Here is a 26,903-nt window from a genome sequence, read left to right as displayed (position 1 = left end):
GCGACGGAGGCCACCAGCCCCAGCCGGGCCCCGACGCGCCGCCGCCCCGAGACATCGAGGCCCCGACGCGCCGCAGCCGCCACAGCCACTCGCGCTCTTCCCTTTCCCGTGCCCGGCATGCACCGCGCGCGCCCGAAGAACAAGGGGGCGTGGTCCGTGGAGCTCGTCGGCACGGGGGGAGGAGGGAATGGGCGTGGCTTGGAGAGAACGAGAGGCCTCTTTCTGCTAGGGCGGAGGGGAGGGAAAAAAGGCGGGGAGGAAGGAAAGTGGGGCGGGGCGCCTGAAGCGCTGAGGAGAATCTGAATCGCGCTCTCTCGCGCTCTCCCCAGCCTGGGTTGACCCCTGGGCCATAGCTGTCAACTTTCCCCTTTTTAAAAAAAGGGAAATTCCCTTATTCCGAATAGGATTCCTCGCAAAAAAAGGGAAAAGTTGACAGCTATGCGCCCGGGCAGGCGGGGATTCAAAATGGTCTCCCTCCCTCTCAAGTGTCCCCGAATTGGCCATGAGAAGAGGAGCCCGGCTAACGGGTCATAGAAAATGGCCACAGAAGGAGCAAAAGGGGGAAACAAAAACACGAATTACGCGAATAAATAAGAATAAAGTAGAAACAGTAATATAATAAATTAATAACACGTATTAGTAAGTAAAACAACGCACACGGGGGCAACAATCCCCTCATGGAGATAGGCTGCGATAGCGCTTGGAGGTTCTGGGGCTGCAGCCAAGCATGTCCTCCCGTTGGAATGAATTCACCAATGAAAATGTTATTCATTTCAGTGGGTCCACTCGGAGTAGGACTGAGTAGATTAAAATCCTCCGATCAGCTGCCCTGGGTTAAGATCCAAGGTGGTGAAAGGGGAAAGGCAGTGCTGGTAGACTCAGCACCGGTCCTGCACCTCAGCCATGAGTAGCCAACATGGTGCTTTTAGGAAGTTGCTACAAGACTCCCAACCGCCATCAGCCCTAGCCAACATTGCCAATGTCAAAGGTTGATGGGAGCAGGAGTCCAGCAATACCTGAGCTCCCCACATATGTCCCCCACCTCTGGTTAGAGCAGCCTACACTTAATGTGGCCCAGTAACCATGTATATTGGATTGCAGCCTTAAACCAGTTTAAGGATTATCCTTCCTCTTCAGGAAAAACTAGTTCTGTGAAGGGGAGCTCTCCAGACGCAGCAAAACACAGCTTGAAAATAATCTTTTTTTTTTACCCTTTTAAAAGAAGAGGGTCAAATGTGGGGTACTTCTTTGGCCATATATAAACCATCACCACCCTCTGGCATGGCACCCATCATCAGCCATCACCTGGGTGCAACCTGAGATGCTGCACCGCCACCGGTTCAAGCACACCAACAACTCTCAGCTCCTTTTCTTCTACAATGGTTTCCATCACACTTGGTTCTAATGAGAACTCCGTAACCAGTAAGAACTAGTGCCAGTTTGCTGTTTCCCCCCTCCTTTTTCCTTTAAGGTCTTTTATATTATGACTTGTAGCATGAGGCTTGTATTATTATTTATGTTTGTATGTCACTTTAGGAAGCTATCTCCTATCAAGTCAGGGCATAGATCCATCAACCTTAGTATTTGCTGAGTGGGTGGTCTGCTACTGAGCTTCAGTCCGTTCCCAAAAGACTTTGGTTGCCTTTTCCTCTGAAGTGCAGAGTAAAAACAAAAGGTTTTAAGTATAATTGCCCAGGGTAGGGAAACCAGGTCCTTGCTCCTTAAGTAGCGCTTTACAGAAATAAAACAGCATTTTTCATTTCCTCAGATGAGACACCCCAATGAGGACTCTTGTACAAAAGACCAAGGGCCATTATAGCACAGGGTTTACCGAACAGAACTCCTGAAGGGTGTCAGAAGCTTTTCTACATTTGACAGCGGGGACTTTCATAAGAAATTAAGTGCTAGAAGAAAAGATCCATTGAGTGAATTTCACTGAGACCCAACCGAACCGGCACTCTGCAAGCTGCTTTGAGGGAGGGAGAAAGCAGGGTATAAATGTTTGTGGAGGGAGAAAGCAGGGTATAAATGTTTAAAACAAACAGTGAACGATGGTGTGGACAAAGGTGCAGGAATGAATGTGGTTATACGAAGTGCCTCAAGGGGCTATCAGGGTGTTGAAAGCTGGGATCTGATGCCCCATCTTGATCTCGATGCAGCTTCTAACAGCTCTATATATTTCATACTGAGTCACTCCAAAAGCTCTGGCCCTGTTCTCCCTAACCACTACCTTTCTCTCTGTGTCATGGCCTAAGGGGGCCATTGTTAAATTCCAGCGTCCCACAATGGCACAGAATGAGAAGTCAGACATGCATATTTTTGTGTTATTCTGACCCCAAAGGCAGGAGGACGGTCAGCACACTACTCTCTCCCTGCCTTTAACCCAACCTAGCACCCCACATATTATTTTGAACTACAACTCTCATCAGTCCCAAGCTGGAGGGCACTGGGTTGAGGAAGGGTGCTGTAGGTCAACCAACTCTACTTTGGATGCTGGTCTGGCTAGATTGATCACATACAGAGTAAGCTGGAAAAGTAGGTCTGCCAAAGGGAACACTGTGAATCCTGAATCTTCCTCTTCCAAATTACAAAGCCAACAGAACCGGGTTGAAATATTTATTTAAAATTGAAAACACATTCAATATATCATACAAAGGGGGGAGGAAATCTTGTATTTAATACAATAATTAAAAGAGAGCTGGCACCTGGGTCAACTGGTAACCTGGCCCCAGACCTGTGGTGAGTAATTTTAGTCACTTAGGGAAACTGCTCTAATGGAAGTTTTTGTTTGACACCTCTCACCCCAATTTAGGAAAAGTTTAAAAAACAGAGGAGAAAGAGCGAGCACTGACGAAGTCACTTTACTAGTGAGACAAAATGGCCTTTCTGCCAGGCTCAAGACATCACCCTGGCAGGCAGTCTTCTGTTTTGTCCCCAACATGGGTGGTCCATCAGCCTGAAAAACCTGAGGTAGTTGGGGGGGGGGAGGGGACGGAGGGCAGAAGGGGTTGCGTAAGGGTAGTTCAGTGCCATATAGAGCCCCTTCTCCTATCATGTGCTATGGCGGCAAGGCTGTTCCTGCTGCTTTGGAGAGAGAGGCAGGCAGCTGAGTGGCCTCATTCAAGCTGGCGGTGGGAAGAGAGGGCTATTTGGTTCTTGGGCTGCTGCCACCCAGATGGCAGGAAGGCCGGGGGCACTAACAGGCACCACTTGGAGAGGCTGTTGGTCTTAAGCAACGACTTCTTCAGAAGAACTGGAGAGGGGCAGGCAAGTCGGAGTAACACTCAAAGGGGAGAGCAAGAAACCCTGGCTCCTCTGTGGGTCCCTCCAGCCCTTGCACCCCAATGGCAGTGTGCGACAGACAGACTGATCTTGAGTGACTTGAGGGCAAGGAGGAGGGTCTGGAACAGGCCCAGGGACACTGTGGAACACAGCGCCACAAGTCACACTCACAAATTTCCCTGTTTTGTCTTGTCAAAGGCTGATCCTGGGCCCAGTCCAACCACCCACTCCATTGTTAGAGCTTCCAAAGTTCCCAGACTCTTTGGCAGCCCTTGGGGCCATTTCAGATGACCCAGGGAGAATGTTACATGGTTGTCACCTTTGTTTGGATTGTAGCTTGAACCCTCCCGCCCTCAAGTTGAAACAGGCTGGCCTGCCGGCAAATACCAGGCACAGGGCAGTCCCACCCAATGCAGCAGGGAGGTTCTCTGTTTCCGAGTGATTGCCCCAGCTGGAGCGAGGAGCAGGCACACATTGGATTGCCCCCAGTGGCAGGTTTTAATCTAGGGTGTACAGGTGTATCCATGCTTGTGTGTATGTGTGTGTGTGAGAGAGAGAGAGCGTACACACACACCTCTATCATGAACGAGGACAGTGCAGGGTTGCTGCCCAGATGTTTCCACTGCTGTATGGCTAATGACTCACAGTGATCACAAGGTGCCTGAGGCAGCCAGTCATGGAAGGCAGCATCAGTTGGGTGGAGGACAAGCCAAGTCTACAACAGGATCCACATCACCTCGTGTTGCTGGCTATTTCAGACTCCACTCGGTCCAAGGTGGGCTGATGGGTTGCGCTAATGGACTCCGTGTGAGAACAGGGCAACTGGCCAAGTCTACGTATGAGCAGTTGGAGTCCCTCAAAGAGCCCAACATGAAAGCAGCTGCTCTGGCCCCATCAGACCCTTGCCAGCTCTTCCCGCTCTGAGATTCTCAGCTGTTTATTGCTGGCTCAACACACAGTGGGCTGCTCTGAAGCAGCAGAAAGGCCTGCTTTGTTGGAGCGGGCAGTGGAGCCAGAGAAGAGAGGGGCTGTGAGGCCAAGAAGTGTTTCCTGCCTGTCACTGGATGGCCTGTGAGAAGATGGCTGCCACCCATCTCCGGTATGGACCTAATCCGTCCCTCTTATGGGCACCATGGTCTGTTTGTACTGTTTGTACTGAAGGCCCTCCAACCCTGTCATCGCAGGGTGGGCAAGTGTACACACACACACACACACACACTACAGTTTCAGCAGGTCCTGCCACCTTCTTGGTTCTGAGGACAAGAGGTGGCAGACAAAGAGAAGCAGCACGAGCAGAGAGATGTCACCACGGGCCCTGGTGTGGGTTGAAGACCAAGGTTGGCAGCTTGGAGGTTGTGCAAATAAGGAAGTGAACTGAAGGTGGTGGAGGAGAGATGGAGTACGACTCTTGCAGAGAGGCTGCAAAGCTGGAACAACGCCCATGAGGCCAGTGGGCTTTGCAGGCTATGGCAGGCAGTGCATGTGGATGCTGCTACTGTTGCTGCTATGGTGCTGGGGAGGTTCCTCACCTCCTCTCCCTGTGCCCCCTCTGCCATGGCTGCTACTACCTTCTTGACCAGCAGGGCACCCTGGCTGGCCCAAGAGAGAGAGAGAGGAATGTCTTCATGGTGAGCACAGGCTTTGCGGTATGTTCCAAAGGAGTTTATAATTTGTGTTTGGAAGGAGCAGCACCAATGGATGGTGCCTCTTCTCCGGCTGTCTCCTCAGGGGGCTAGATTAGCACCTGGGCAGAGAGAAAGAGAGAGAGAAGGAGAAGGAAGTTATCAGCATCACAGGGGACAGACAGCTCTTGGACAGGTATAGGCAACTAGGAAGTCAAGGTATTGGTGTATATGTGTGAATACAACCCATAACTAACCTGCTTTTGGAATAAATGTTTCAAGCAGAGTTTGGATTCAAACCTCAGCTATGGCTCCAGCTGGGGTTGCAAAGGAAGGAACAACAAAATAATTGGGAGCTCACTCAAAAGCATGCTTCTGTTTCTTCCTTTGATGTTTGACACCTGGTGGCAGGTGATTGACAGGTAGGCAGCTCCGCTTACCTTCCAAATGTGGTCTATCAGAGGAGGGTGGGCTTTTTCCCTACCACTGCTATAAGGTAAGCCTTTCATTGACACAATATTATTATCATTTTTGGCAGGGGTGTTCCACAAACATAATTTTTCCCTTTCTGTGGTTGCAACACTAACTCAAGGTGTTGAGAATTGAGATGAAAAGGCCTTCAACTGTGGCTCCTTTCCCTTTGCTGGTCCTCAGTGTCTTAGCAGGAAGGAGGCTACAGGCCCAAGTTGGGAGAACTGTGGCTAGGCCAGCAAGCCCAGAACCTGCTGTGGCCCAAAGGCCAGCATAGGAGCCAACAGGCCACCAGACTCACCGTTCTCATCCCAGCCCTCAGCTACCCCTGCCAGTTCGTAGTGCTTCTTCCGCAGCTCTCCCAGGCGCTGGCGTTCCTTCTGCAACTGGTTCTCCAGTTCCAGGACTCGCACCTAGGAGGAAGGAGAAAAGCTTCTGGAGTGCAAGTGACCAGACTGCAATGCCTCTCCCTTCTGCACTGCCTGGCATTCTTTACTCTCTTTTCTCCCTCCCTCCCCCAAATACCTGGGAATCCATTTCTTGACGCTTGATCTGTGTTAGCGTTATGGCGGAGAAGTCCATGCTGTCTGCAGGAGGAGAACACACAAGTTTACTCTCATTAATGGAAGCATGGAAGTGCAGGACTCATCCCTTCCCACATTGTGATGAGAACTGCCTGGCAGCTGGTGAGCCGAGCAGTGCTTCCTGTGGGACTCAAGCAGCCAGATGAATAAGCAAAATCAAAAAAGAAAGGGAGAGGCTGTAACTGAACTGAATGAAAAACAGAGACCGCTACCCCTCAGCCTTAGAGAAACAGGTGCCTACAGGAGGTGCCTACCTAGACAGCATCTTAAAAAGCAGAGACATCACCTTGCTGACAAAGGTCCGTATGGTTAAAGCTATGGTTTTCCCAGTAGTGATGTATGGAAGTGAGAGCTGGAGCATAAAGAAAGCTGATCGCTGAAGAATTGATGCTTTTGAATTATGGTGCTGGAGGAGACTCTTGAGAGTCCCATGGACTGTAAGAAGATCAAACCTACCAATTCTTAAGGAAATCAGCCCTAAGTGCTCACTGGAAGGACAGATCCTGAAACTGAGGCTCCAATACTTTGGCCACCTCATGAGAAGAGAAGACTCCCTGGAAAAGACCCTGATGTTGGGAAAGATGGAGGGCACAAGAAGGGGATGACAGAGGACGAGATGGTTGGACAGTGTTCTCGAAGCTACCAACGTGAGTCTGACCAAACTGTGGGAGGCAGTGGAAGACAGGAGTGTCTGGCGTGCTCTGGTCCATGGGGTCACGAAGAGTCGGACATGACTAAACAATAACAACAACAACAGGAGGGAAAAGGGATCTCCAACTTCAGATTTAGAAACTGACCTGTCTCCTGAATTTGTGACATTCCTGACTTGGTGGTAGCCACCACCCTGGCTGTCGCCTGGTTGACTCCCCGGGAGGCGGCCTGGAGCTTGCTGAGGTTTGAGCTGTCTTTATCTGCTTTCACCTGGCGTATCAAAGAGGAGAATCAGTGGCTTCTTTGCAGGTGGGAGAAAAGGATTCTACATGCCACATTCGGTGGACAAAGCAAGTGATCTGCAACGTGCTGCTCCAGAGGAGCTCCAGATGTTACAAAAAGGAAAGGGCAGATCCCCTGCTGGTTGGGAAGAGAGCAAGCAAAGGCCCCCCAGCACCACTCTAATGCCATCCTAGAAGAAATGCTCAAACACCAGGCACCACGGGTGGTCCTAGAGTATATCCCCAGGAGCAAAACTCATGAAATGCACTCTTGCCCACCCAAAGCCCCCTATTGGTTTCTTCTCCCCACTCCACAGATCAAACTTTTAGAAACTCTTATGGAAGTGGGATCCTGAGACATTAAATTGGCTTTTCCAGAAAAGCCTTTGGATGATTGTCTATGCAGGAGGAACAGCCAAAGTAGGAAGCTTTAGCAACTGATTTGTGATGGAGTTGCAGCTGCAGCTGTACTTAAGCTGGAACGAAGCCATGGATCATTTCGGTGAGGAAACATCACCAGGCTACAAATGGGTCCTACTGGCTCAGTTGCTTTGCCACTGACAGCAGATGAGAAAGAAAGCGCTGGTGGCAAATGGAGCAGGACACTGCCAGCCAAACGGCTGTTGGCATCCTGACTGCCCAGGAAAGCCTATTAAGCTTATTCATTCCTTGTATGACTGGCTGTTGGCCACTTGCTCAGGCACTCAGCTCAACATTCCTGCAGCAGGGGGTTGGACTAGATGACCCTTTGGACCTCTTCCAACTCTATGGTTCTAAGGAGGTATCACAAGGCAGTCCCTACCTTTGAAGCAGCAACTAGTTGGGCTGTGCTTGCTGCAATTTCATGCGAGCAGACCATGAGCTCCTCAAACTTCCCCTTGCCTTGAACCACGAGGTCAGCAGCATCTCTAGGGAAAGATGCGAAAGGGATGTTAGAGTGCCACCCCTCACACTCCAGGGCTACAAGCTGCAGCCCCTCATTGCAGCACTGCCTAGCTCGCCGGCCAACAGCAGGCTATAAAGTAACCCTAGGGGTGTCTGCTGCCTCCCCCCCCAAACACTTACACCAGCACAGTTGCTCCCCAGCCGACAGCCTTGGAGGCAGAAATCAGCCCCTCCGTCCAGCGGGAATTTCTGGCGTAAAACTCCTTGGGGGATGCTGCTCCCTAGACGAGAAGAGGAATGAGATCTAAGCATTGCCAGGAATAGCTGAAGGAGGAGTTCATTCTGTCTCTCAATTGCCACCAGAAGATCTGCACCCACCACAAGGCCACAGAGGTCAGCGCAATGCACTCCATTCACAGCCTTCTAGCTTCCATAGCTGTGAGCTTCAGCCTGAAAGTGGAGTGGCAGCTGCCTTATACCAGGTTAACCCTTGGTGCACCTTGCTCAGTATTGCCTGCCCTTACCAGCCTTCAGCTAGCCAGGGTTTCCAGGCAGGGAGTTTTTCCTGGCTCTGCATGTGAACCCAGGATCTTGTGCATGCAAATCAGGAGCTCCACCACTAAGCCACAGCCTGGGGTGGGCAGAGAGGTAAGAGCCACCACACAGAGCATCTTTAGATATTCCAGAACCTGGTGGTGTTCACTGGAGAACAAACAACCTGCTTTCTATCTTACTCTTCTCCCTCCTCTTTCTCTCTTGCCTATGTTCTGAGGTTAGGTAAAAGGTTCTGCAAAGGGTATCTTGATCCCAATGGGAACTCTGGACACAAACATTCTCTCAAAATGAACAGACAAGAATATATGTGAGTTATGAACTCTCCTTCTAATGAGTTACCAAGTGATGTAGCATCTGGACCTGCATCCTGATTGATGTCAAAAAACTGTTTCATTGGCAAAGTGGGAGCTGCATGTACCCTCTGTAAGAGTGACCATGGGATGCCCAGCTGTGCTCCACTTGCCACACCTGTTCCATTTCATCTGAGTTTTAGTTCTGTTTTTTGCTCTGCAACCCTGTTTATCCAGCACTGCACTTTTGAAAGACTGATTGGTGTTTTCAAAATTTTATGTATACTGCTTTGAGAGGCTTGATCTAATAATTACAACACAGCAGCGGCTTAGTCATGCTGGCCACATGACCCGGAAGCTGTACGCCGGCTCCCTCGGCCAGTAACACGAGATGAGCGCCGCAACCCCAGAGTCGGACACGACTGGACCTAATGGTCAGGGGTCCCTTTATCTTTACCTTACTCTAAATAAAGCAAATTAGTTTAACTCACCCAGTAGTATGAATTGTGTTCATGTTGGCCGATTCTCATACTCCTTTGTTAACTCCACATACACTGATAGCAATGAGAAAACAGAACCCCTGTGGGGGTCCCCTATCACCCGCCATTCCAGCATCCTATTTAAAAGCTAAAAATCCATCTGTCTCCAAGGCCCCTATAACACTTGGAAGAGAGGCACTTAAGACAGCGAGAGGCTGCAGCTAGGTCCCAGAAAGCCATCTCATTTTATCATCCTCCACCCAGCTGCCCAAGGAATCGGAGTGCTATTAGCATGAGCACAACACACCCCTTGAACAACTCAGGAGCACACTGGAACAACGGCACTTTCCTGCCCCACCTTTAATCAAGGAGAGGAGTATGTTTTATGTAAACAACACCACAGACTGACAGCATCTGAAGCACAGCAGTGGCAAGAAGGCACGCTGAGTGAGAAGCCCACATCCCCAGCTTGCAAGGCTGGCACTGCTGACTCACCCTTCCACTCTCCACAATCTCCCGCTGGAGGTCCTTGGAAGCCATGACCAGAACCTGGATGGCCTGCATTAAGCCTGTGCAGGAGCCCAGAATCCTGCAAATCACAAAGGGTTGTCTGTGCAGTGTCTGCTTACATCCAAAGCATATGGGCTCCACTGTAAAAGTCCCAGAGGCCCCCTCCCCACATTGTTGAGCAAAAACCACTTGTCAGGTAGAGGAAGCACAGCAGTCAAGGAATGAGCGGGCACCCTTCTCTGGCTCCGAGAGGATAGAAGACTAACCCTTTCTTTTGAGGACAGACAGCCTTCGCCAACCTGGTGCCACCAGGCAGCTGTAGTGGCTGGGGCTGATGGAAGTTGTAGTCCAAAACAGCTGGAAGGTGCCAGCTTAGCCATGGCTGCTCTAAAGCATGCTGTCCTGAAAACGGTGTGTCAGAGTTGGGTAGGGAGGAAGAGGTGTGCCAGTGGTGCCCCAGAAGAAACTCCAGGCAGGGAGGAGGGAAAGGCAGCTGGTGCCAGCCTTCCATACCAACCTTTCGTTAACCTCAAGCTTGGCTCCAGTGTCTCCTGCCCGTGACTTGCTCAGCATCTCCTGTGTTGACAAGGGTGGTGGGAAGAGAGTGGGGTGGGTGTCAGAGCTACAGGATGAACAGCGTTAGTCCACTGTCACTTATATAGCAAAGATGTGAACCAGCCACCCCTAGCATGGCACGGAGCTGGAACTGAAATCTAATCCCCTGCCCTGAAAAAGAAAACATTATTCTTCCTCCTTTTTGAAGGAATCCCACTGGGCAAACAGGAAGCCAACCCTCTTCTCTCTCATCTCACCTCAATTCTGGAAGCTGCCATCTCAATGGCTGCTGCTGTGGCTGCCAACTCCTTGTCCACCAAATCCCCTAGTTCCTCCTGCTTGATGTCCAGGCCCTTGGGGCACAGGTCCTGCAACAGAGCAGAGGGTGACCCACAAAGTTGCTACCTTCTCTTGTATCCCTCACTGCCTCATATCAACTTCATCTTCAGAGGTGCTCACTAGGTGTGGGGAACAGGATCCTTCCATTTGTCTCTGTCAACCGCATTCTGTTGCCTGGTACCAGCTGCATCACATTAGCTGCTTTTGCCTGCATGGATGGTCAGATGATCCCTGCAATCCCCTTTTGAGGCCAGCTGCATCTTTCCCTGTCCTGCACAATGTGGGCAGGGGTGTGTGGCTTGGTCTGGCCAAATGAGGAGGTCTGACAGGCCTACTGAGGCCTGTGGGGTAGAGGTTCCCCACCACTACCCTGGTTCTATACTTTGGGAGGAGCCAGCAACATGGGCTCACTGAGCTGTTGGTACACAGCATTGCAGAGTTGGAAGAGACCCCAAGGGTCAACTAGTTCAACTCCATGCAATGCAGGAATAGGTTCCTTGGAGGAGATCCACTCTGGGCTTGCAACCCCAACCAATGGCAGCCAATGTGCTGTAGTGCTTAAGAGTGTTGGGGCTAGGACCTGGAAGACCAGGCTTCAAATCCCTGCTTGCAGGGGCGCAGGGGGGGCATAGGGGTACCACTCTGGGAGGGGTGACAAGATGGCCCCTGCCTCCCCCCCCCCCAGCTGTAGAGAGGCCGAGGGCGTGCGCAGCATCCGTACGGGCAACCTTGCTGCCCGCTGCTCGGGCCAGCCCCATCTGCCTGCGCGGCGCTCTCCAACCTGCCGTCGCCCGCCCGTAGCATGCGCACAGCCCAGCATCCCTAAATGGAACATTTCTGTCCATCTCGTTGCTGCTCCGCTGTCTCCCGAGAAACTTTTGTCCTGCTGGCCAATCAGCAGAGGGTGGCAAAGGAGCAGGGAGGGGAGGTGGTGGGGAGCCGACGCGGGAGAGAGGGCTTTCCCGAGGAGCTTTTGCTCACTTTCGGCTCACGCTGCCGGCTATCAGTTCCGCTTCCTGCGCCACAAGACTTCTTTCGCCACTGCCTGCTTGGCCACAAAGCTCAATAGGTGATGTTGGGGCAAGTCAGTCTCCCAGCCTAACCTAACTCACAGGGTTGTTGTGAGGATAAGGGAGAGAACCACACCTTGACAAAAAGGTGGGATCACAAATGCAATAAATAAATAAATAAATAAATAAATAAATAATACATACATACATACATACATACAAATAAACCTTTTGCCCTCCCTATACCATAGAGTGACTCACCTCTCCAATGGCAGTGATCCGCCCAAGACAGTTCCTGACGGCTGCGCAGTTGGCACTCTCCAAAGAGGCTCTGTCCTTCAGGGTGCCCAAGTAGCACAAGGCCTCACTGCCACACTGCCTGCAGGCTTCCAACAGCACTGGAAACATGCAAAGGGAAAAGGCTCCACTCAGGCCCTGCATGACCTAGGAAGGCCCCTGTTTCTGTCCTACCCTTTTCCTGGCCGGAGGCAGGTACTCACAGTCTGCAGGCTCCATGGGTGCCATGTGTGAAGTGGCGCTTGCCTGGACGATGGTGTCGCCAACCAGGTGGCCAAAGAGAGCCACATGTGACAACAAGCTGCTCACATCTAGGAAGGGAGAAGAGAACACATGAGACCAAGCACAGGTGATCCTCCCAGGCTCATTGAGCTCTTCTAAGAGAAATACTGCCAAGTGCTTCTGCCACAATGGCCACCTTTAACTTTTCCATTGCAGAGTGGAAAAGAAAATGCCACTGACAAATGGGTGCAGCTGCTGACATGAGGGGGGTGGCTCTCAAGGTGTCCCACTTCCATGCTGCTTGTCCTACATGGGGCCTATTGCCTGGGCATCCGGAAACAGCTCTAAGTTTCTTACCTGACTGGTTGGAGAGGTACTGGGTACATGCCTCCTGCAGCCGCTCTACGCACTCGGATGCTGCAGAGGTCCTGGATAGAAGGTAATCTACACAGCACACAAAATAAAGGAAGCATTGAATACAACCCTACTAGGATGTGCAACTGGAAGAAGGCCTTAAAAGCTGATAATGTACAACCCAGCAATGAGGGTAGTCTTGACTTCCTCTTTAGCCTGGGCTTCTCCTCTTCAACCTTTTAAGAATTAATTTTAGTTTATAACCTGCCTTTAAATTATTATTCCCTCCCCCACCAAAGAAATAGATTAAGAATTTAAGAAGAGTCTGCTGGGTAAGACCAAAGTGGGCCCATCTAGTCCAGCATCCTGTTCTCACAGTGGCTAACAAGATGCTTCTGTTGGGAAACTCACAAGCAGGATTTGAGCACAAAAGCAACCACTCTTGTGGTTTCCAGCACCTGGTATTCAGAAGAATCACTGCCTCCAACTGGGCAGGCAGATCATAGCCATCATGCCTAATAGCCATCAATGGCCCTCTCCTCCTCCTCCTCCTCCTTGAATTTGTCTAATAATCTTTTAAAGTAATCTAAACTGGTGGCCATCACTGCCTCCCGTAGGAGGGAGTTCCATAGTTTAATGACTGATTGACTGAAGGGAGGTGCAGAGCGACTGGAAATTATTCTCCCTCTGGTAACTGAAGCCATGGCTTCTCCAGCTTCAGCAAGAACTGCCCACAGTTGCAAGTTGCTGAGCAAGTCTAAGGTGTCCCCTGGAAGCATGAGGGCCGGAAGCAAGCTTTGGTTGCAAGCGGGCTCTGGCCATGGAAATCTCTGCTGAAGGAAGGGGGTGAGGGGCCCCAGGCCTGCTTGGCTGACCTGCGGAGCTTGTGCAGCTGACATGTGTGGGGTCCTCGAGTCGGTTCAGGGCATCTTGCACCATCTGCTCAGCCTCCCTCGTGGCGCACTGCAGGAGGGCAAACTGCTTGTCCAGGAGCTGCTGCTGGAGGGCCTGTGAGTTGCTGTCCTGGGGGCAGAGGAAGACAGGCTAGACCTACGCTCTTGGTCTACTCGTGGAGCAGCGGAAGAAGAGCTTGGGGTGGCCTTCCATGAACCCCCACCACACAAAGAGCCTCTTGGGCTGTTCCTGGCTAATCACCACCATCCCACCTCCAACCCACCTCTTACCCTTTCCTCCAGGCAGCTCTGCAGCTCCTCCACCGCTTTGCCACTGTCCTCCTTCTCTCTCTGCAAGGTGGCCTTCAGCTGCTGCACTTCGGCCTGCAAATCGGCCAGCTGCTGGTCACGCTGGGCCACAGTCTCATTGAGGGTGGCTGTCTCCAGCTGCAGGCTGGCCAGCTGAGTGCTGTGCGCTGCTTCGGCCTAGCCAGCAGGTAGACGACAAAAAAAGAAAAAGAAAAAGGAGAGGTGAGGGCTACTCAACTTCGCCCAAACTGCACCAGTCCTGCAGGAACCTTCTCTGTCCCGAAGGCACAGAGGGGATGTATCAGTCCTGCCTTCCACACACAACTGGGCCAACCCAGCCTCTTGCTCCCTTCTCTCTCCCAACTGCTCTTTCTGCTTCCACTTCTGCTGCTTGTGGTGGCTGCAGCCCCGACAGCTGGTGTTCCCTGTGCTATTATGGCAAAGCGAGAAGTCATACAGAAGACTTGGTGTGTGTGTGTATACACACACAACTTCCACTGGGGCATCTGTGGAAGAGGCCAGGCTGGAGAGTCTCACCTGTGCACTGGACTCAATGGTGCTTCGGAGGGTCTGGAGTTCCTGTTTGCTGACAATGAGCTCCCTCCTCAATGCTTCCAAGACTTCCACCTGCTCCTGAGTCTGCGGAAAGAAAAGGTTTGTGCCCTTTCCCATCAGGCTTCTCCAACTGACATTCTGAACCCCCTTTCTCTTCTCTCCCAGCTGAAGCTTCCCCCCTCTGCCCCCCTGCTCACCTTCCACTGGGCCTGCTCACTCAGCCGCTGGAAGGAGTCCTCCAGCTCTTTCTTATCGCGCTCCACGTCACCTTGGACCTGCCTGGCCACTGTCACCTGCTTGGTCACCTCAGCATTCTAAGGGACAGGAAGAGGGAGGCAAAGGAAGAGAAGGAAGCAGGTTCAGCCACTTGTGCTCATGGGCATAACTGTCCCTCCTCCCATCTTCAGCGGCACCAGTGAAATTTCCTTGCCCTCTCCCTCCAAGTCTTATGCAGCGGAAGCACACTGCAGCAAATCCCCCCCCCCCCGGGCACAGTCTCCATCTTTGCCAAGAGGGCTCTGCTATTGACTTGGCTCCTCAGCCACTGACTGACTTTTGAGAGATTCATCGAATTCCTTTCTAATTCCAGGTAAAACTGAATTTTGCTCAGTTCAACGCAGAAGCATACCAAAGTGCTCTAGCTACTGGTTTCCTAGGTAGTGCTGAAGAGAAACGATAAAAGCTGTAAGTGGAAATCTAAGCAAATGCATGGATAGCTGACCCAGAAAGGGTGTGGAAATCCTAACAAAAGGAAGGCAGTGGTCCACAGCTACTGAATCTTAACTGGCTTAACAGGGCTATCGTTAGGGTGCTTCAGCAGATGCAATCCCATCTTGTTGCATGAAGTCAGAGGAAGTGACACCCCCCCCCCCGGCAACTCTCTAGTACCAAGAAGTGAAGGAAGAACAATGCAGGGATACCTTGCGCAGGAGATCTGCATGGTTCTGCACGAGCTCACTGTACTTTTCCTTCAGCTTTGTGTATCGCTGCTCGGTAGCTTGTGCTTTCCCTGTAGCAGAAACAGACAAGGGCGGTGACTTGGTGTCTAGGGTGAAAGTTATTCATTTTTTGCAGGAAGGGACCAATTTCTTATTTCATTAGCCCACTTGATTTTCATACAAGTTTCAAACTGTTACAGACAGAAACCGGAACCCAGGTTAGCTAGGCTAAGTGTACCGACATATTCTTTCACGGTTATTATGAAGATATAGTTTTAATTGACTTGTGGTGTGTTAATTCTTGCTCATTTTAATCACCCGTGTTTTTGCGCTTGCAAGTTGCTATCCACCCTGAGCCTTCAGGATCCGAAGCAAAACAAACGCGCCATCAAGTTGCCACCCATCTGCCCAGTGGCAGCTGGTAAAATTTTGACTTGGTAGGGCTGCAATTTTTAACTTTGCTGTTTTCATTACAATAGGACTTGTACAGCACTTATTTAGGAAATAAGGAAACAATACAAATCCTAAAAATGGGGGGTGGGGAAAGCTCCTTAAAGCAGGAAACACTCCCTGTTAGTCCTTTGGCCTTCAGGAAAATAACTCTGAACATGCTCAGAAAGAATGTATAGTTCCTCTAGGCTAGTAGGGCTGTTTTTCAAGCAGTCCTTCCATATCTGCTATAGTGACTGTGCTGGACAGGCCTCATAGCAACAAATGGAGTGAGTGCTTTTCTACTAGGCTTGACTTTCTGGCAATCCAGAATGGTGCCTCTGGGGCTGGCCAGGGGGTGCTGGTTGCCAGGAGCTGAGGCGGCTTCGGAGTAAGCAAACAGGCAGACGAGGGAGCCCAGCCTGTCCACCAGCCCTTGCTGTTGGAAGTGGACAGACAAGTCCCAGGCCCCTGTGGGGCAGTGTGAGGAAGTACCTCTCTTTGGAGGTGCGGGGGGGGGGCAGCTCAGAGATCAGGGGCGGCAGCAGCGGCGGCTGCCCAGAGGACTTCCAATGAGAGGGGAGAGGAGGCTGAGGGAACACTCTCCAAGGGAAGGTGTTCAAAAAAGGGTGAGAGGCTTCCAGTTTTGCAGGCAAGGGGTGACATAACTGGGCTCCTGAGCCCCACAGGGGTGCCACAGAAAGAACGACATTGGTCAAGAGAGCCGTGGACTCAAAAAGGTTGAAAGCCTCTGACTTAAGAGACACACAGGAGGGACTTTTTGTTGCCATAGTTAAACTTTTGGGTGAGGATTGGCTGACTGCTGACTGACCAGAGAACAGGAGACTGACATAGACGTCTCTTTAAGTTCAGCATGTGTGTGGGAAAGGAAAGAGTGTGTGGTTTTGAGATTTTCAGGGTTTTTTAAATTAAAAAACTGCTTGACGTTTTCAGTGGGAGGGCTATGCCCTGGTGTACCAGCCCCCACTGTCCCAGATGGGAGACTTGGTGCTGGGGCTGCCATTCAGCCCTCTGCTCACTCACTCTCTATCTCCGTGAGGCTGCGCTGGGCTTTCTCTGTGTCCTCGTGCCGCTTTTTCAACTCGTCCAGCTCTGTGCGCAGGAAGTCGCTCTCGTCCAGGGCCTGCTGCTTCAGGTGCTGCTGCTCTGCCAGCTCTGCCTCTAGCTCGTTGATGCGCCCCTTCAGTTGCTGCACCAGGCGGTGGCTCTGCAGGGCCCACAATGGAGAGGGGAGGGGATTAGGGGACCCGCTGACAAGATTTGCGGGGGCTCAGGAGAGGGTACACAGTCTTGGCTAGGGAGGCCAAGTGAAGCATGTCACAGAACACCCCCAAAACAAATTAAACAAGGACTGCACATCAGACGGAAAGCGCACTCCTGAGTTTGGGACACCTCCACATTCAGAAAATGCACCCCCATAATTGTGATGAGCTGAGGTGCACGTGTACACACATGTGTGTGTTTACAATGTTAAATGGCTACGACCCCCAACAACACATCTGTTTATTGGTCTTGGGCTGTGAGCTGCGAGTGCTGTCCTCACAGTCCAGTAGCCTCGACCATCCTGACTATTGATCACTCCTGCCCACCCAAAACACTTGCTGATGGATGGACACTCCCTGCAACCTGCTGCCCTCCAGGATTATGCAGGAGCTGATGTGAGTTTTAGTCCGAAACATCTGGAGGGCACCAGGTTGGGGAAGGCCAGCATGCTGTTTTGCCTCTGTTCCCAGTGACATTTAGCAGATTTGTCTGCCCATTATTTGAAGTAACCCAAACAAGAGATAGAGAAGAGAGGCAGGAACTGAAAGAGGTAGTGGTGGCCACATGGAGCAAAAGAGACGTCATTTCCCCAGGTCTAGCTGATGCAGCATTTTGGATTTGTGAAACCCTTTACAACTTCTGCCTTGATATTAAAAGCAGTGGAGGCTGTGTGTGCCATTGTCCTACCCCGCCTTCTGGGATTCTCCTGTTTTGTCCCGCAAACCTCCCTTCCTGAGAGCTGAGCTCTGCCCCAGAGATAGGTGCCAGTCTGAAAGGCAGCTTCCTTGCGTTACCAACAGCGACGGGGGCATTTCATTCACCTCGGCCTTGAAGTTCTTCAGCTCATCCTTGAGGGTTCTGATCTCCCTGTGCAGCTGCTCAATTAGCCGGTCCCTGGAAAAAGGGAGAGATAGGTTGGTGTCGTGTTTCCATTGTCAGGAGGACAGATAGCATTCATTTAAAAAAGCCCCTCACTCAGGACCATGGGAGCAGGCTCCAATCTAGAAGAGATGGGGGCATTCCATGACCCGCCAAACCCCCAGACTGATCATCTTTCTAAGCCATTAACACACAAACACCGTGTACCCTGGATGCAAGTAAAGCAGTGCAATGATGATGAAAGCCTCTAATGAAGGAAGGGCATTCAGAGAAGGACCCTCACTCACTTGTCATCCTTGGTCATCCCATTCTGGCTGTTAAAGTTGAACGGATCATTGCTGAATGAACTGCCAAAGAGGTCATCAAACTTATTGTCAAAGAGACTCTGAAAGAGGAAGAAGAGATGGAGGCTGTTAGCTCCATGCAATAGCAGGGCGGGTCTTTGCTATGGTCTTTAGAAGGTGGCAATAATTGCAATATTGAAAGGATGCAGATTTAACAATGTTCTGACCTTCCTCTCTCCTACATTGTCAGAGCAGAGGCTGTCTGCTGGAGAAGACTGGAGCGAAAGGGAAGGGAAGGGAAACACCTGGGAGACTTCAGCTTGTGTCCTGAGCTCATGCTTGCTCAGGTATTTAGCTGGGAGCCACCAGCCAGTGGCATGAGGGCTAAAAGGTTCTCAGCTAATGGATCAGCCAGCAGCCGAGAAATCCCTGTTGGTCCTTCGCTCCCTACAAGAATTTTTTGACCTCAACCTAAGTGAAGAAAGAGATTTAAGTGTAGTGTGGGATGCCAGCAAGGCAGTGTTGAGAGGTTTTTTTAATTCAGCAAGGTGTTTTTCATAAAAGGGAAAGGAGAAAAAAGAAGCAGGAGATTTCACATGCCTTATTGAAGAAGGAGGAGTTAATCACAAAACCAAAGGATAAAAGATGTATTTCAAGTGATTAAACTCCTGCAAGCACAATTTTTGATGTTGGTTAATCAAGAGATTGAGCTGAAAATTAAATTAAGGAAACAGAAAAAATTGAATAATAAACCTGCTAAACTGCTAGCATGGCAACTTAAAAAAGAAAAGAAGAATAAGACCCAGGTGGCGCTGTGGGTTAAACCACTGAGCCTAGGGCTTGGTGATCAGAAGGTTGGTGGTTCGAATCCCCGAGACGGGGTGAGCTCCCGTTGCTCAGTCCCAGCTCCTGCCCACCTAGCAGTTCGAAAGCACGTCAAAGTGCAAGTAGATAAATAGGTACCGCTCCGGCGGGAAGGTAAATGGCGTTTCCGTGCGCTGCTCTGGTTTGCCAGAAGCGGCTTAGTCATGCTGGCCACATGACCCGGAAGCTGTACACCGGCTCCCTCAGCCATTAACGCGAGATGAGCACCGCAACCCCAGAGTCGGACACGACTGGACCTAATGGTCAGGGGTCCCTTTACCTTTACCTAGCCCAAAAAAGATAAGGAAAGCGTTTGACAAATTTTATATTTCACTATACCGCTGTGAGAAAGAGGACTTTGAGAAAATGGACTGTAGCATATCCCAAGTATCTGAGGAAAACTGGCAAAGTCTGAATGCACCTATATCGATATCGGAATTGCAAATGGCTATAAACAGAATGAAGATGGGAAAAGCACCGGGGCCAGATGGTCTTACTGCAATTTATTATACAAAGTTCCTGGATGCACTTATAGAACCACTTAAGGACACCATGAATAGAATTTTGGTGACTGGAGTAATCCCAGCATCATGGAAGGATGCATTCATTACTTTGATCCCCAAAGTAATGAATGCATTGTTAAGATAATGACTTAACAAAGACTAAAAATTACAGACCTTTTTCATTACTGAACTATGATTATAAACTATTTGCTACAATTTTAGCTAATAGACTGAAAAGGACACTAACTGAGTCAGTCCACAGAGACCAAGCCGGGTTTTCACCAGGCTGACAAACGAAGGACAATATAAGAAATGTAATTCATTTAATAGAGTATTTGGAAGTAAGAAATGAAAAACAGGGTGCGCTAATCTTTCTAGAGGCGGAGAAAGCCTTCAATAACATTTCGTGTTCATTCGTGATCAAGGTTTTAGAGAAAATGGAAATAGGTAACTCTTTCCTAGCAGGAATTAAAGCAATCTATACTGATCAATCCATAAATATATTAATAAATAATATTATTTCAAATGCCCAATAGAAAAAGGAATGAGACAAGGCTGTCTCCTGTCTCCACTGTTGTTTATGGCATTAGAAATACTGCTTCAGAATATAAGGAGAAATAGGGAAATTAAAAGTAGTGAGGTGGGACGTAGAGTTTAAAAAATTAAGGGCATTTGCTGATGATGTGGTGTTGACACCTTGGGGAGCATTCCCAAAGTATTAGAAGAAATTTAAAGGTTTGGAGAAGTTGTGGGTTTTAAAGTAAATTCAGATAAAATAATTTTTGATGGATGTAAAAGTGGAAAATTGATTTGAATGGTTATAGTAATATATGCAGGGGTTTTTGATATGTAAAATGAAACATGGAAAGAGAAGAAGGGAAGTCATTGGATATTTTAAAGTTTGTAAAATGTTTATTTGAAATTGTAAAACAGAAAATCTAAATTTTTTTTTACAACAAAAGATAAATCCCTGTTGGCCCTAAACTGTGAAGGGCAGATTCCTCCTTCATAAGCAAGACAAAGAACAGCTGTGCTTCTGCAATCTGTTTTCACCAGCAAGCCCCACCCCTGAGGGGCTCCTGGAGATGCCCCAGTGGTTTCCGATAGAGACATTCAGCAGCAATGATAGGCGTGCCGACAGACAGTTATTAAGAAAACAGAAGGGAGCAATTTAGTGCATGAGGCAGTGTTGATTGGCCGGCACTGGACTTGGCACCCACTCTGAAATTGTGTTTCAGGATGGGGAGAGAAAAGCCGTGCATACTGCAGGCAGCTCAGTCATGGGCCAAAGGCAGTGGGGGCCACCCCTCTGGTGTCTCTCTCGGGTGGATGAAGGAGGTGGATAGTGGAAGGACCTGGAGAGAGAGGAGGGAAGGGAAGCTCTCCCAGGGTGAGAGGAAAGGAAAGGAAAGCTCTCAGGTGAGAGCTGGGAGGGTCTGTCATTTTTTTGTGGGGTTTGAGATTAAGAGTTACCTTTGGCTAGAGAGGAGATTCTGCATTTGCACACTGTTTTTGCATTTTAGATACCCTGCTGCTGATTTTCTGCTTCATTTTTGTGTGCTGTTGCTTTTATGAAAATCTGTATTTTATTACGTAATTCTTAAAAATTGCATTTATATAACTGTTATCATGTCTCTACTACATAAAAATCAAGTTATGTGTTGACATTTGTGTTCTATGTTGCAAACCACCTTGTGGTCTTTTGACAAAACAAATTTAAAAGAGGAGACTATGATCCGATCCCTCCTTTATTTTAACAACTCTGCCCCCAGGGACCAGGTGACACCATCAAGAGAATGGTGGCAAAACGCTTCCTGAATTGTTGTAGTTCAGGTGGCAGGATGATTATTTGAATGCAACAGATTCCCTGTACATTTTCAACATGCTGTGGAGAAATCTCAGCTGACCCCTTCACCTTTTTAAAATTTTATTTTTACATACAAGGAATTTTTGCTGGGGGTAGGGAGTTACGTAAACATGCAAAGCCAGCACTGCCTCCAAGCTGAAGTGTGCAGTCCAGGAAAATATTTTAATGTAAGAACATAATAAAGGCCTGCTGGACCAAGTCAATGGCCCATCTAATCCAGAATCCTGGTCTCACGATGGTTACACAGATGCATCAATGGGAAGCCCACAAGCAGGGCCCAAGAGCAAAACCGCCCTCTCCCTTTCTGCTGTTTCCAGCAACTGAGAACCATTGCTGCCACGGAGGCAGAGCATAGCCATTGTAGCTAATAGGCATTGACAGCCCTTCCCTCCATGAATTGATCTAATCCTCTCTTAAAGTCATCCAAGTCGGTGGCCATCATTGCCTCCTGTGGGAGAGTTCCTTTTTTCTTTTTTCATGACATTTTATTAAGGCTTTTTCATAAGGCAATACTATAAAAAACTAATCTAAATGAAGACACACACAGAAAAAGAAAGGGAAAAGAAAACACAAAGTCCCCTCTCAAAGGTAGAGCTTAACTCTTGTCTCACACAGAAAAGGGGTGGACCCTCCCAGCTCCCACGTGGGAGCTTCCCTTTCTTCTCCCAGTCTCCCACCCTGGTTGCTCTTCTCTTCCCTGTCTCTCAGACAGCGTCCCTCACCAACCACCCATCACTTCCAGGTGTGTATAATCCCAATAGTGGCCCAGAGTAGAGGACACAAAGAGAAGAAAAGAGAGAGAAAAGGAGGAAAATAAAAATAGGAGAAGAAAAAAAGAGATTAAAAGGACTTCTGATTTTCTATCTTTCAGTTACATACAAGTAGATTATTCAAAGTTTTCACTCTGAGGATGACAACCAGCTGTTCTTCCTTGTGCTAAGCAATATTTCCCCAGTCCCAAATGTCTCAAATTCATTCATTTTCCTTTCCACACAAAATTCTAAGAGCTGTTCTCTAATTATTCATCTTTGTTCGCACAACAGTCACAGTCTCTCTGCATGAATAAGTCCTTGTGCATTGGGCTCTGCTGACTGTATGAGCAGGCTTGTCCAGGAGAACACAGCAAGGCTGGAAACTGGTGAAGAGTTTACTTAGTTGAAATAATGTTCTGCAGAACAGTATCCTGTGGAGTGGTGCATATAGAGATATTCCCTGAAAAGAGAACACAGCTGCCTTCCCCTCCTTTCGTGGGCCAGGACCAGATTCTCACTTGAGGAGCTCTGCTCCTCAACTCACCTTCTGAGAAGACGTTTCCATCTCCACAAGGTCCATGATGGGCTCACTGTCAGGGGATGAGGCTTCCACTGGGATGACAACCACAGGGCTGATGTGCTCGGAGAGTGCCGAGGCCCGCAGGAAGTTGGGTGGATTCTGGTGATGGAAAGAAGGGTGAATCTGGGAAACTCGAGAACTGCAACACTGAGTAGAGGCACACGATGCAGGACGGAGCAATCCTGCCCTGCACATCTTCCACCTTGGGAGTTTAAAAGGCACAGCTGTAGCAGCACTGCCACTTAAATGCTAGTACAAGGGAACCTGTGGGTGGCATTCGTTGAAGGCCCACAAGGGTCTTACCTCAGGCAGCTGTGGGATCTGAATAAGTCGCTTGAAGTACTGAAGGTTGCTGGAGCGATAGAACAGATCCTTCAGCCTGCAGAGTACAAGAGCAAAGGCAATCAAGTCCATGAACACATCCTGAGTGGGCCTCTGGACAGTCGGGGGGGGGGAGTCTGCTAGCCTCAAGAGTGACGCAAAGCTTTATTGGTCCTATCTGTCTGTGTTTTTAACGATGATTGCATTTGTATATTCATTTTTTAAAATTGGTTTGTGGATTTTCGCGTTCATACACCGCTTGGAGAGCTCTTCAATCTAACGGTTTAAAAAATCTTCTCAACAAATAAATGTGAAATTCTGAGTTGTTACCAGCTCTCAGCCAGGAACTGAACCATTCACACACTTACTTTTTGAACTGCTCCAGGAAACGGTCCCTGTGGCCTTGGAGTGTGTCAGCTGGGAGACCTGGAGAAGAGATGCACAGAAAGGGAGTGAGATCAGGGAAAACCTGGATTATGCAGCCGATGGCTTTGGGGGTGGTGATGTTTGTGGGGGTGGGGAGACAGACAGATGTGCGCACACCAGCAAAATAACCAGCCAAGCAGTCAGCCCTGCTAAGGCACATGTGCGACACCTGCTCCCTCAGGCACTGTGCTCCCTGTATGGAACAGTTGCAGATTCCTGCATTGGAAGGGTCCCTTCCAATTCTGCAATTCTATGATGCTGTCAGGTTGGGAGAAGCAATGATGCACCTCCAGAAACCGTTGAGGGACAGAATGTTCTTGGTCACAGCCTTGTAAGCCTCCCTGAGCTCCTAACCTGAGGTGTGGAAGCTGGTTTAATATTCGGTGATGAGGGAAGGGTACTCTGCACATGCCCAGAAGTTTCATTGTCTACTCTACCTTGCACATTCCAGGATACTGGCGTATCACAATGGCCAAGATCTTAACTAAGTGCCCTTATGCAAGCCTCCTTCTCCCTGCTCCAATATGGAAATAGTTACATCAGCTGAACTGACAGTGAAATTGTAAGAACTGCCAATATATCTATCTGTAAAGCACTCTTGGCAGTCAGGAAAAGTTAAACATTATAAACTACTACAACATTAAGCAGGACTCTGTCTGCAGCTGGCTCCAACATCAAAGATGGAGAAGGGCTGCGGCTCAGTGTGAGAGCACCTGCTTTGTCTGCAGAAGGCACCAGGTTCAATACCCAATGGCATCTCCAGGGAGGGCTGGGGAAAAGGCCCCTTGCCTGAAGCCCTGGAGAACTGCTGCCAGTCAGTGTGGACAATACTGAGCTAGCTGGACCATTGGTCTGACTCCATATAAGGCAATCCTACAATCCTTCCAGCATGGAGTGAGGTGTGGGATGTCTCAGCCACCCCAACTATCATTGCTGTGATAACTGGAGCACAATGAATGAAAGAGGTGGGGGAGGGGAATCCAAGCCCCCCAAGGGGACAGTCAGATTTGTACTCACAGGAGTGGAGCTTGAAGAGGAGTTTGACTGTGTAGTCGTAGAGGTGGCTGCAGTCAAGGATGACCTGGATTAGTGGGGCCAAGCGGCACTGCCCGGAAGCCGTGACCGACACAGAGCGAGACATGTCCAAAGAGCTGAAGACTGCGAGGGAAGGTGCACAGGAAAGCAGAAAGGGTTGGATAAGTACATGTTCCAGTGACAACAAAGAGGGGCCATTTCTAAAGATTGTGCCCTAGAACAGCTGCCCAATTAACAAGGGAGGCAACCCCAGACTCAAAAGCAGCCCCCAGTGAGCCACAGTGGGTATCAAATGCAGCATATGCCAGTGAAATTAGAGAATGGTCAAGGAAGCCCAACAGTATCCAAGAGGAGACTTCCCAAAAATGAGATGATTGGTTAAAAATGAAGCATTTTCTGCACAGCCTTCTCCTCAACTTTGTTCAGGAGGACCCTCATGTCTCTTCGAAGAAGAGTTTGGATTTGATATCCCGCTTTATCACTACCCGAAGGAGTCTCAAAGCGGCTAACATTCTCCTTTCCCTTCCTCCCCCACAACAAACACTCTGTGAGGTGAGTGGGGCTGAGAGACTTCAGAGAAGTGTGACTAGCCCAAGGTCACCCAGCAGCTGCATGTGGAGGAGCGGAGACACGAACCCGGTACACCAGATTACGAGTCTACCGCTCTTAACCACTACACCACACTGGCTCTCCAAGAGATACAACCCATCTGTCCCGTGCTGAGCCTAGCCAGGAATCCTGAGCTGTCCCTCTTCCCGATCCTCATTTCACCCAAGGCTTCTTCATTGCAAAAGCTGCTGCCTTTTTTATTTTTTGTGGGCGAACGTGCATCTGGGCACCTAGTGCTCTGCAGACATCTGGCTAATTTCATTCACTCTGTTTGTGTGTTTTAAAATGAAGAGAAGCTGAACCTGGGTTATTTCACAGTCTCACTTCAGATCCCCCGCCCCTGTTTCCTGCCACACTTTATTAGATGTGTGGACCCGAATTGCCCTTTTCCTGCAAATAATGCTGAATTTGCAGGGAGCAGACAATTCCAGAAGGAAGCGGAAGAATGGTGCATACATAGGAAAGAGAGGAAAATCTGCACCAGGTCAGTGCAGGACTCAGCAGAAGGGAAACAAAAAGAGATAAGCACACGCTGGAATGCATGTGCCTCTCAGAGGGAAGATGAGCTCTCCTCCACTCTGCAACCTTCTCTCTAGTCTGAAACTGAAACTCCCATTTTGTGTGTGTGGTGTTTTTGTTTTCTGTTTGCAAAGGGAGATGCCTTCTGGGGGTCCAGGAACACCCTCTGCCCCAATGGACGATTTCTTCCTAAGGGAAGGGAAAACATGCTTGCCATCCATAAAGACTGGGGCAAACGGCCAATGAATTAACCACACCTCCCTGAATTGTGCCTTGCAGAGGTATCTGGCATGCTTTGGACTGTGAAACCTTACCTGTCTGAAATAGGTTCAGTTCACACTCCAGGTAATCGAACATCTCCACAGTGAGTTGGAAACTGAGTGAGAAAGAGAGAGACTGAATGGAAGATGCTGCAACACCGAGAATGTGGAGGCCGCGGTCTTTTACCTGCCACAGGACCATCGCAGAAACTTTGTGGAGTCCCAGAAGCAGCTCATGGCTTCACATAGCAGAGGGAGATCTGCAGCAGGGGAGCCAAGAGACTTGACAGAGCCTCAACCTGTGAGCCTGAAAGAAAACTGCCCCCCACCACCCACCTGGGGCCACCACCAAACAGGCAGCCCACCCTTCTGCCTACCATCATTGCCCTGATGTCAGAAACGAAAAGCAGCCGCCACCAATGCCCCCCCAACCCCGACACCCTGCCAAGCAGCACTTACAAGTTATTCACGTCGTTCTCGCCCGTCTCATCAAGCTGCCTGTCTGACATCTGGAGGTTTCCTGGGAACCTGGGGTTCTGTATGAGGGGAGACAGAGAGTCAGGCCAAAGCTGTGGCTCAAGGCAGGTCCAATGAAGTGGGCTCCTCCTAGGTTGGGAGTTTGTATCATTATCTGGTGGGAATGTAAAAAGATTGAGGTATTTTGGAACGAAATTCATTCAGAATTGGAAATAATCTTTAAAACCAGATTTCCTAAATCACCAGAAGCATATCTTCTAGGCATAACAACCCCTGACATACCCAATAAAATGAGGAACTTCTTTTTATATGCCTCTGCGGCTGCAAGAATCCTGGTGGCGTCACACTGGAAGAGCGAGATAACACCCAGCAAAAAAGAATGGTTTTATAAAGTCTTAGAATATACTGAGTTAGTTTACCTTTCAGAAAAAGTAAAAGACAATCCGAGGAATAGATTCATTGAGGAATGGAATAGTTTTCTGCATTATTTTAAAAAGCGGTGCAATACCAACACGGTTCTTGCGTTGGAATAATTCTTGTCCAATCCCGAAATGATACAATGGTAAAGTAATACATGAAATCTTATGAATAGTAAAAAGTAATATAGTTGTTGATGTCAGTGTCATATTTTCTTTTATTTTAGTTTATCTATTCTGGTTTAATGGAGAGATGGATTAGGGAAGTCAAAAATTAATATATAATTTAGCTTTCTTTTTGTTATGAATAGAATAG

General features: G+C 49.2%; 1 protein-coding gene across 3 annotated transcripts in view; it reads right to left on the bottom strand.

Moving 5' to 3' along the window:
• Positions 1–3,622: 3,622 nt before the first annotated feature.
• Positions 3,623–26,903, bottom strand: part of HIP1 (huntingtin interacting protein 1) — a 66,237-nt gene continuing 42,956 nt past the window's right edge. For all 3 annotated transcript variants that reach the window (XM_033172607.1, XM_033172608.1, XM_033172609.1), the window contains exons 6-31: positions 26,154–26,230; positions 25,749–25,810; positions 24,289–24,429; positions 23,214–23,271; positions 22,828–22,903; positions 22,489–22,623; positions 17,962–18,059; positions 17,617–17,689; positions 16,556–16,739; positions 15,065–15,153; positions 14,342–14,458; positions 14,127–14,228; positions 13,572–13,766; positions 13,263–13,410; positions 12,391–12,477; positions 12,015–12,122; positions 11,776–11,912; positions 10,423–10,533; positions 10,128–10,186; positions 9,596–9,689; positions 7,957–8,057; positions 7,694–7,799; positions 6,757–6,880; positions 5,901–5,962; positions 5,677–5,788; positions 3,623–5,026 (exon numbers count right to left, since the gene is read on the bottom strand). In XM_033172607.1, coding sequence (XP_033028498.1) covers positions 5,007–5,026; positions 5,677–5,788; positions 5,901–5,962; positions 6,757–6,880; positions 7,694–7,799; positions 7,957–8,057; positions 9,596–9,689; positions 10,128–10,186; positions 10,423–10,533; positions 11,776–11,912; positions 12,015–12,122; positions 12,391–12,477; positions 13,263–13,410; positions 13,572–13,766; positions 14,127–14,228; positions 14,342–14,458; positions 15,065–15,153; positions 16,556–16,739; positions 17,617–17,689; positions 17,962–18,059; positions 22,489–22,623; positions 22,828–22,903; positions 23,214–23,271; positions 24,289–24,429; positions 25,749–25,810; positions 26,154–26,230 — 2,676 coding nt within the window. In that variant the 3' untranslated portion in view covers positions 3,623–5,006. The remainder of the gene's footprint in view (positions 5,027–5,676; positions 5,789–5,900; positions 5,963–6,756; positions 6,881–7,693; positions 7,800–7,956; positions 8,058–9,595; positions 9,690–10,127; positions 10,187–10,422; positions 10,534–11,775; positions 11,913–12,014; positions 12,123–12,390; positions 12,478–13,262; positions 13,411–13,571; positions 13,767–14,126; positions 14,229–14,341; positions 14,459–15,064; positions 15,154–16,555; positions 16,740–17,616; positions 17,690–17,961; positions 18,060–22,488; positions 22,624–22,827; positions 22,904–23,213; positions 23,272–24,288; positions 24,430–25,748; positions 25,811–26,153; positions 26,231–26,903) is intronic.

Source organism: Lacerta agilis, chromosome 15 (assembly GCF_009819535.1).
Source record: "Lacerta agilis isolate rLacAgi1 chromosome 15, rLacAgi1.pri, whole genome shotgun sequence".
Classification (NCBI taxonomy): domain Eukaryota; kingdom Metazoa; phylum Chordata; class Lepidosauria; order Squamata; family Lacertidae; genus Lacerta; species Lacerta agilis.
The sequence above is the reverse complement of the archived record's forward strand: the minus strand, read 5'-3'. Positions and strand labels throughout refer to the sequence as shown.